Raw genomic sequence first — 10,482 nt, 5'->3', positions numbered from 1 at the left:
ATTTAAGAAAAATTGAAAGGGAAATTGGTTTCTACTAGAATGTCTTTTCATCCCTTCTATTATCACATTTTTGGAAGCATTTTTTTAAAAAAAACTTTATTTTTAGGCTGAAATTGTTTAAAAATCACGTATTAAAATTTATTCATTTTTCATGTATAAAATTTTCATTTCTATAGAACCAGGGTGGTTTTACTAACTTTACTGACATATGTCAGTAATGTTAGTAAAACGAAATTTTTGTCAGTAAAGTCAGGGAAATGTCAGTAAAAAATTTTTTTTGTCAGGGAAATTGAGAAAATTGGGATTTTTTCCACTTATTTTTAAAAATTGCAACTTTTTCGACTTTTCTTCCAAATATTAAATATTGCAACAAAATATCATATTTTTTAGTATTAAATGTAACTCATTTCGATTTTTATAGTGCGAAAAATAACTATAAACAAATCTTTTAAAAATTATTTTTAAATCATTATTCTATTTAAATTTTCAAAATATACAATTAAAAAGATTTTGAATAATTGAAATTTTGTAAGATTTAATTGACAATAACTATTTTTTTTAAAGTATTTTGTTAGAATTTCTAAAAATCAACTTTTGAAGAATTTTAATTGTAAATTTTCAAAATAATTGGATTATCAAAAATTTTAATGAAAAATCTTTAAACGTAAATATAAAAATGAAATTGAATGAAAATTAGTTTCTAATTTTTAGTCTTTTCATTACTGTTATTTACATATTTCCGAATTCAAATACATACACAAAATAATAACATTTTATGGAATTATTTTTAACATTTTGGAGAAAAAATCATGTTCAAAATATTTAATTAAAATTCATCAAAAAATTAATTAGTTTATTTTAAATATTATCTACAGAAACTCTTTTAAGAAATTCAATAGTTTTCGAAAAATTACATTACAATATTTTTAAAAACTACTGAATTCTTAGAATTTTGTTATCATTTTTTTTATCAATTTCTTTAAAAATTGGATTATTTATATTTTTTGAAAATATTATAGGTACCTTAAAAAACTTAAGAAACAAACATGGACAGTTACAATTATTATAAAAATTGAATTTTCGTATTTCAATAATTTAATTTTCGAAGAACTTTCGGAAAATTATTTAAAATAATTGATTTAGGGATGACGTTTAGTTGGAAATTAGAGAAAATAATTGAATTCAGGTATGGTTATAATTGCAGAGCTCGAACCATTTGTTTACAATATTTAATTTTACGAAATTTCAATTATTCGTAAATTCTTCAATTAAATATATATTATAAAATAAAAACTTAAAATATAACATTAAAAAAATTCAATTAGGGGGAAGTTCCCTAACGCCGCGTGACAGTATCAAAATTGTAGTATTTTTTCAACAAAAATTAATTAAACGGGATGCATGATTATTCCCCAAATGTCATTTTTCCGAAATGTCATTTTACCGAACTGCACTTTTGCGAATAGTCATTTTTGCGAAAAGCCAATTTTGCGAAAAGCCAATTTTGCGAAATGTCACTTTTGCGAATTGTAATTTTTGCGAATGGCCATTTTTACGAATTGTCAATTTTCCGAAAAGTCGCTACATTGCTTTTAATATTCAATTATTATCTAAAATTTTAACTGAAATTCATTTTTAAATCAATTCTTATTAGAAAATTCTACTAGAATTCAATTATTTAAATACAAATAAAATGCAAATATTGAATGTTTCTTAAAATTCAATTCCCCCAAAGAATTTTATCAACAAATTTTTAAATAATTGAATTCTTTCGACGAAATTTAATAAAATTTTTAAGAATAATTACATTTTTCGAGAAATTCGATTAAAATTGTATTAAAAATAATTGAAATTCTGATGGGTTTTATTATTTTTATGAAAATAATTGAATTCCTAAAAAGGATTTTATTATTTACGATAATAACTAAATAACTGAATTATTATTTATGAAAATAATTCAATGATTGCGAAGAAATTTATAACAAAAATTTGTAAATAATGAAATTTCTGTGAAATTTTTATTATTTTTTGAAAATAATTAAAAGTTTGTGTAGAATTTTAGAAAATTTTTGAAAATAATTGAATTTCGAAAATGAATAAAATTTAATTATTTCGAAAGATAATTGAAATTTTGATGAGAATTTTTAAAAATTTTGAACATAATTGAATTTCTGCGAAGAATTTTATTACTTTTGAAAATAATTGAATTTCTGCAATCATTTATAATTTCTCTAAAATTATCTAAATTATATCGTACAATTTAGGAGCTTTTCATCCTTTTTGAATGAAATTACGGATTTTATGGACCTTTTTTCAATAAAACGGATTTTTACAGACTTCAAGGAAAGTTACGGACTTTTACGGAATTTACGGACCGAGTTCGAGCCCTGTAATTATATAAATGCTCTAAATTTTTAAAACAAGTATTCGAGTTTTTAAAAAATGGTTAAAAAATAATAACGGGTAGAAGTAATAAAAAAAAATAAAAAATAATAAAAAATAAAATTATTATTTTATTTTATGATTCTAAAATTTATTGTCAAATTCTAATCCGTTACTTAACGTTTCGTTAGTTTGTGTTGGGAGTAGAAATTTGTTTGATTCTTTTGGACTATTTAAAATTATACTTTATTTCTGTAATCTGACATTTTTATTGGTACAGGTAATGGAACATGTTTACACTATTTACAGCTTATGTGCGATCATAAGCGATTGAAACTCACGTCAGTAAAGGTTAGTGCATCTTTTTTATTTTTTATAACAGAAACATCGCAGATAATTAAATATGCAAGAATGCACTCATTTCCAATCCGTTAATTTTTCCATTTGAATTTACACCTATTTCACATTATTTACAATAGAACGCATAATAAAATGTTCCTTTTGCCTGTGACTGAAATAAAATTAAGAAATCAGTAAATGCAGAAGAAATGCAAAATAGAAAGCTCAAATAACTGTAACATTATTTACACGAAGGCTCTGATCGTAGAAAATCTTTTCAACACTATTATAAGAGGCTTCAATTGCAGAAAAATTTGTTGATCTATACAAAAAATGTTTACCTTGGATAATTATCGTTTAAAATATATTTTGGGTCCATTACAGAAATAAATTGGTATATAAAAAAAGTAAGCTACATATACAATTTTTAACAATTGTTAACTAGTTACAGCCGTTGCTTTAGCAGCATCGCAGAACCGACAAAGGTTTTTTTATACTTTCAACCCCATTTAAATATTATAAAGAAAACCGTTTATCCTTGTCGATACTGATTGTTCTCTCATGTCAAGTATTATGTATAAGACTTCGAGTCACCGTAAAAACCTAAAATTTTTATTCGATTTTGTGTCAAATCTCAACTTGTTGAGAAAAAATGAATCTTTAAATTGTTTCTAAAAACATGACTCTATAATTGTCAAACTTTTACATTTCATATTTTAACAGTAGGACTTGCTTTTACGAGAACTAGGAAGAATACAATATATAATTTCTCTGAAACATGTCATTTCATTGTTTTTTAAGAACTACCTTGAAAAATGTTGACAGTTTGGAATGAAAGAACTTTGTCTTAATACATATAATACCTTATATTATAAATGTTAACTGACAAATTTTTTATATTTTCTTTTATTTAAGAAGAATTCTGTTTCATTTATTATGTAATTCAAAAATAAAATATTTTGGTAAATTAATTTGAATTTTTATAAAAATAAAAAATGAGAAGCACGTTTCTATCTTTGAGTTTAGATTGGATGGGAAAGTAAATAAAAATAATTCATCAACTTGAAGTTAATGTCGATGGATTTCAAGCCTACCGATTGTTCAACAGGAATTGTATTTTTCCTAATTCAAACAAATGCTATTCTATGTCTTTCTACGATCATACGCAAAATTTAGTTACGCCCTACCGTTTGTCTCTGTATAAAAAGCCCACAACTTGCAGGGAATTTGTTTCATTTGAACGCTTGATAAACTCGCCACGCAGTAACACTAAATGCCATTAATGTAATTGTATTGTGAAGGATTCTTCTTCTTCTGTCATCTTTTCTAACGAGAAATGTAGGTGACGAAGGTCCTAACTTGGCAAGTACTTCAACGTGTGGCAGTTTACTCGTGTCAGTTTCTACCTGATATTGACAACATGGATCAAACTGCCAAGAAACTGTATACAGTCCACATGTTATAATAGAAGTAAAACCAAGAGGTCCACAGAGGTAAAGTTTATTTCCCCATACTAGGCCTAAAAGAAATCAATTCTTTAAAATACACTCAAAAATCATTATTTTCTTTCTTAAATAATTAAACAAAATTTATATTCAACACAACTTTTATTTAACTTAGAAATTATTAGAATCTCAATAAAAATTTATATCTTACACTTATTAAATTATATAAAATTTTACTTTAAGAATTTAAATTTAGATTCAAACTCAATGTCATTGTCATTTTCATTGTCAAAAATATATTTTTTTAAACAGGGTTCCTACAAATTTCTCCTTATAAAATTCCATGACTTTTCCATAATTTCCAGGTGATAAATGATAAAATTTCCATGACACATTAAAAAAAATTTTTTGTCAGGGAAATTAAGAAAATTGATACTTTTTCGACTTTTCTTCCAGACATTGCAACATAATACCACAATTTTTAGTAAAAAAATGCAACTTATTTTGATTTTTAGAATGCAAAAAATAACTGTAAACCAATCACTCAAAAATTGCTTTTAAATAGTTAAAATTTTGTAAAATTTAATTAAAAATAATTTATTTATTTCAAGTATTTTGTTACAATTTTTGAAAATTAACTTTTGAAGAATTTTAATTGCAAATTTTTAAAATAATTGAATTATCAAAAATTTTAATAAAAAATCTTTGAAGGAAAATTTAAAAATGAAAATAAGCTTCTAATTTTTTAAAATTCAATACTTTTAATGTATTTTTAATAACATATTTCCAAAAATAATAACATTTTAGAATTATTTTTAATATTTTGGAGAAAACAATAATTTCAGGGTGTCTAGCGAATTATGATTTTCAAATTCCCGGCAAAATCCCGGATTTCCCGGACCTAAAACTAAATTATTCCCGGATTTATTTTTAAGATATTAATGACTATACTATTAAAATTTCATAATTTTTTAAATACAGTGGAAACTGAATTATCCGAACTAATTCAGGCAGGATCTGGTTCAGATAATCAAAAGTTCAAATAATAGAAATTGCAATTATTTTTTTTTTATATTTGTGGATAAATGATTATTTCGGAATTATTTTGCAATATCCAATGGCATTTATGTCTTCTTTTAGATATTTACATTAAGGCTATGTCCAAGTTGTGAAATGTAAACAAACCAAAAGGTCACTATACCAGCACTAAAATCGCAATTTTGCGACAGCCAATTCTCCCACAAAAAATAACATTTTTACACTTTCTTTACGAAAATGGAAAATTAGAGTATCAAAGTTTCCAAAAAAATCATTTTGACTATGAGCAATAAAAAGCAATTAGTAAAATAACTAATTAAAATGACCTGTAAAACAGCATTTTTGACGCGTCGCGAAAAATAAACTGTTTGAGTATATCAACCGCACGGATGATGAAGAAGTTCCATGTCAGCGATTGGACCTTCGACATGTGGAAGGGTAAATTTTTCCCTTTCCTCCTTGAAATTACAAGAGAAAGGGTAAAAACTTCTTCATTGTCCGTGCGGTTGATATAGTCAAACAGTTTAATTTTTCGCGACGTGAACTCTGCTGTTCGCTGCGCGTGCGCAGACCGTACCAAGGTCGCAATGACATCACTATGAAAAAAGGCACATTTTCTTTTTGACTGAAACTCAGTAGTTTTCTCATTTTTTCAGTTATTCAAAGTTTAGTAACCAAATTCGATACTTTAGTTCACCATTTCCATAAAGAAAATGTGAATTTATATTTATTTACGCAAATGGGAACCGCGAAAAAATGCTTCATTATAGACCGAATAGTGAAGCATTTTTTCGCGGTTCCCATTTGCGTAAATCAATATAAATTCACATTTTCTTTATGGAAATGGCGAACTAAAGTATCGAATTTGGTAACTACACCTTGCATAGCTGAAAAAAATGAAAAAATAACTAAGTTTCAGTCGAAAAGAAAATGTGCATTTTCGCATGGTGCTGTCAATGTATTCTTAGTTTTGGTTTTGAATGATACTCAGTGGTTTTCTCATTTCTTCAGCTATGCAAGGTGTAGTTACCAAATTCGATACTTTAGTTCGCCATTTCCATAAAGAAAATGTGAATTTATATTGATTTACGCAAATGGGAACAGCGAAAAAATGTTTCATTATAGAGCAAATAGTGAAGCATTTTTTCGCCGTTCCCATATGCGTAAATAAATATAAATTCACATTTTCTTTATAGAAATGGTGAACTAAAGTATTGAATTTGGTTACTAAACTTTGAATAACTGAAAAAATGAGAAAACTACTGAGTTTCAGTCAAAAAGAAAATGTGCCTTTTTGCATGGTGATGTCATTGCGACCTTGGTACGGTCTGCGCACGTGCAGCTAGCAACAGAGTTCACGTCGCGAAAAATTAAACTGTTTGACTATATCAACTGCACGGACGATGAAGAAGTTTTTACCCTTTCTCTTGTAATTTCAAGGAGGAAAGGGAAAAATTTACCCTTCCACATGTTGAAGGTCCAATCGCTGACATGGAACTTCTTCATCATCCGTGCGGTTGATATACTCAAACAGTTTATTTTTCGCGACGCGTCAAAAATGCTGTTTTACAGGTCATTTTAATTAGTTATTTTACTAATTGCTTTTTATTGCTCATAGCCAAAAATGATTTTTTTTGACACTTAATTACACTTAATTTTCCATTTTCGTAAAGAAAGTGTAAAAATGTTATTTTGTTTTGGGAGAATTGGCTGTCGCAAGATTGCGTTTTTAGTGCTGGTGTAGTAACCTTTTGGTTTGTTTACATTTCACAACTTGGACATAGCCTTAAAAGTCACTGAGATTCAACTGCAATAAGTTAAAAACATTAGGATTTATAATTAAACTTTCAATTGAAGACTTTATAATGTTAAAAATTTATGCAACAATTATATAAATAATAATAATATACGGTAAATTCTACGTCACAAGTATATTTTATTTATTCCTTTTAGAAAAAAGGTATACGTATCCTTTATTTTTCTATTCTATAGGGGACCAACATATTTTTTGCAAACTATCCTTATTATTTGTAAGTATGTATTAGATAAGTTTTCTAAATTAAATAGTTTTAGAGTTATAGATAATTGAAAATAAGTCTACTTTTAAAAATCCAAAAATTTGGTTACCTATAGAAAATGAAAAAATAGATTTACAATAATATATTTTCATCCTAATTGAAAATGTGGACTGAAATTTAACGTGAAATTGCCTATGTACCTATAATATATCTTTTTTTTATTTTTGAAAAATATAAGACTGAAGGTAGTTCTCTGGCTTCTACTCTTGTAAAAATTTATTTTCTTCAAATTTTGAGGAAATGTTTCTTTGGGTGCCCTTTAAATACTAACCCTTTGCGATGCTAAATTTTGACTTATTCAAGTTCAAACTTTCACTTTTTCATGCGTTTATGTTAAAAATAAAAAATGTCAACCACAATATCTCGTTTTTTGACATGGCAAAAGGTTTTGAAATTTTTATCACATTTAAAAGGCATCCGAAGGAATATTTCCTCAAAATTTGAAGAAAATCTATCGAAAATCAATTTTTAAAAGAGTATAGCAGCCGGAGAACTATACCTTAAATTGAAATTTTTTTTATAGATTTTAATGAATTAGAGAAAATTTCCAAAAATTCCCGGATATTTTTTTCAATTCCCGGCAATTTCCCGGGTTTTTCCCGGTCGAACTAAATTCCCGGCAAATTCCCGGTTTTCCCGGACGCTAGACACCCTGTAATTTTCAAAGTTTTTAATTAAAATTCATCAAAAAATTCATTAGTTTTTTTTAATTATACAAAAATTCTTTTCAGAAATACAATTATTTTCGAAGAATTACATTAATAAAATTTTTTAAAAACCAATTTCTTAGAATTGTTTTGTAATAATTTTTTAAGATTAAAAATTTACTTTTTGGACTTATTAAAATTCTTCAAAAATTCACTTATTTTGAAAAGATTTTACTAAAATTTTAATTGTTTAGAAATTTTTCAAAATTTAAAAACTATTATCGTTCAAAAATTATTTTAAAATATTTTTAAATAATTGATTGTAAGAATTTCTTTATTATAATTTTCTGAAAATATTATACCTTAATAACTTCAGGGTTGCCACAAATATTTAATTTTATTTTTCCCTGATTTCCAGATAAAATTTTCACTTTTTCCCTGACCCTAAAGAATATTCTCATTCATTTTACTAAAAATCCCTGACTTTTCCCTGATTTCCCTGACCAATTTTACTTTCCCTGATTTTTTCCTGAATTCTTTGACCTGTGTCAACCCTGAACTTAAGAAAAAACTATGGAGAGTCACAATTATATAAAAAATTGAGTTTAGGTATTTAAATAATTGGATTCTAGAAGAACTTTTTGAAAATTATTTAAATTAATTGATTCAGAGATGAAGTTTAGGTGAAAATTGTAGAAAATAATTAAATTCAGGCAGGGTTATAATTGTAATTTTTAGAAATTATTAAAATTCATAAATTTTACTCATTTTCCGTAAACATTAACATTTTCCTACTGTGAAAAGAATTTTGTTAGGGAAAGTAATTTTAATGTCAGTAAATTGTCAGGGAAATTGATAAACTGAAACTTGTGACCATCCTGATTAATAAAGGAGCGCGAATTTCAATCACACGGGTTTACAACAAAAACTAAAAAAATTCCACGAGATTTTCATGATTCCATGAATCAAAATGAAATCCCATGACAATTCCATGAGTTGTAGAAACCCTGTTTAATATAAGAAAATAATACCTGTAATTATTGCAGCTGCACCTGACAGTGCAGCCGTTTTGTGAAGACAATTTCCAACTGTTATCCACCTTGAAGTTTCATCTCCTAGTTTAGATGGTTCTATTACAATTAAACTACATTCAGACTCCAATGCCCTTTCCAGTTCGTATTCAAAAGTTTCATTTGCATTTTCACTGTCGTAAATCTCTCTAATAATGGCAACGTTTCCATCCCTAAAAAGTAAATTTTACATTAGTCTTAATTAATTTTTCAATTATCATTATAATTATTTTCCATAATTCATAAGAACCAGTATATTGGATTGGGATTAGAATAAATCGTGAAATTAAAATTAAAAAGAACATTGCTTACAAAATGACTTTCAGATTTCTCTCAAAACTGAGTTTGGTTGCCAAATTTATTTCCGTTTAGGAATGCACTACTTTTTTGTGACGATCTATTTTTTCTTGAAACATTTGTGTAAGAGGACTTCCGTTATGGATATAAAGCACTTGATTGCACCAAATGATCACGGATTAGAACAAGGATTTCTGTCACGATTTATTTCACTTTAAAATGTGTTATGTAAGACATCGATTAAAACTATTGCATCTTAAATTTGTTTGTTTTCTAAGGTGTTTCTAATTTTGACAGTGATCATTCTAATGCTATATTTAAGGTGATAAAAGAAGATAATTATTTAAATATTTCCATTGTTTAAGGAGCATATATATAAATAAATTTTGCATGAAATCACTTGTGCATTGTAGTTGACTAGATATAACCCAGACTCATTTGAACGAAAAGATTCTGTTAGTAAATAATTGATAATCATGTAAAATTTGAATAATAAAGGTGGGGAATTTATAATAATTTAAGAAAATCAATCTTCTAATAGTGACAACTAAGTGTAAAAAAAGAGCAAGAGGAGTCAACACCTGGATGCTGGGGAAGCATTGTCAAGTTTATGTTCATTTGAGGTTAGTTTTTCATACGACTGCAAAAATATTCAAAGACGAAAGAAAAGAAATAAAACATACTGATTTCTAAAGAAAACTAATTATTTTAAGCATTACAAACCTGTCACCTGCTTCATCAACCACTGGAACTACCATATTCTCCATAGATTTTTACAAATACTGAAACTGACTGAAACGGTGAACTTGGGAACCGGAAAAAACAGTTGAACAGTTAAATGTCGAACTGGCAACAGAACGGATGTCAGCTGACGAGACTAGTTGGTTGTGTTCTTGACTTGAGTAGCTCTCAAATTTGTGCGTTAAGTTTTGAATCTCTAAGAAAGAGATCTGTGAAAACATTTATATTAATATTTATTTCCATAATAATAGTCAACTGCATGTGCGGTAGTATTACAACATTGTAGAAAATGAACATATTTAGATATAAAATAATGTATAGAGCGAAAGTTTACAAAATTTAAATTTTATTGTTCCATAATTGTTCTACGCATGTTATTTGTGTTTACTGAAGGCCAAAGCAAAACCGCTTCGCAAACGTTGTTTTACTTTTTTTTTTTAATAAT

At 26.6% G+C, this 10,482-nt stretch overlaps 1 protein-coding gene across 1 annotated transcript; it reads right to left on the bottom strand.

Moving 5' to 3' along the window:
- Nucleotides 1-2,601: 2,601 nt before the first annotated feature.
- On the bottom strand, nt 2,602-10,169 carry LOC122503632 (transmembrane protein 11-B, mitochondrial). The gene is made up of 3 exons (XM_043614254.1): nt 10,020-10,169; nt 8,961-9,172; nt 2,602-4,240 (listed from the first exon to the last, which is right to left on the bottom strand). Exons 1-3 carry the CDS (start codon nt 10,061-10,063, stop codon nt 3,954-3,956), a joined length of 543 nt encoding a protein of 180 aa, XP_043470189.1. The 5' UTR covers nt 10,064-10,169; the 3' UTR covers nt 2,602-3,953.
- Nucleotides 10,170-10,482: the final 313 nt, after the last annotated feature.

Source organism: Leptopilina heterotoma, unplaced genomic scaffold (genome assembly GCF_015476425.1).
Source record: "Leptopilina heterotoma isolate Lh14 unplaced genomic scaffold, ASM1547642v1 Lhet_267, whole genome shotgun sequence".
NCBI classification, from domain to species: Eukaryota; Metazoa; Arthropoda; class Insecta; order Hymenoptera; family Figitidae; genus Leptopilina; species Leptopilina heterotoma.
This window is presented reverse-complemented; position numbering and strand designations above follow the sequence as displayed.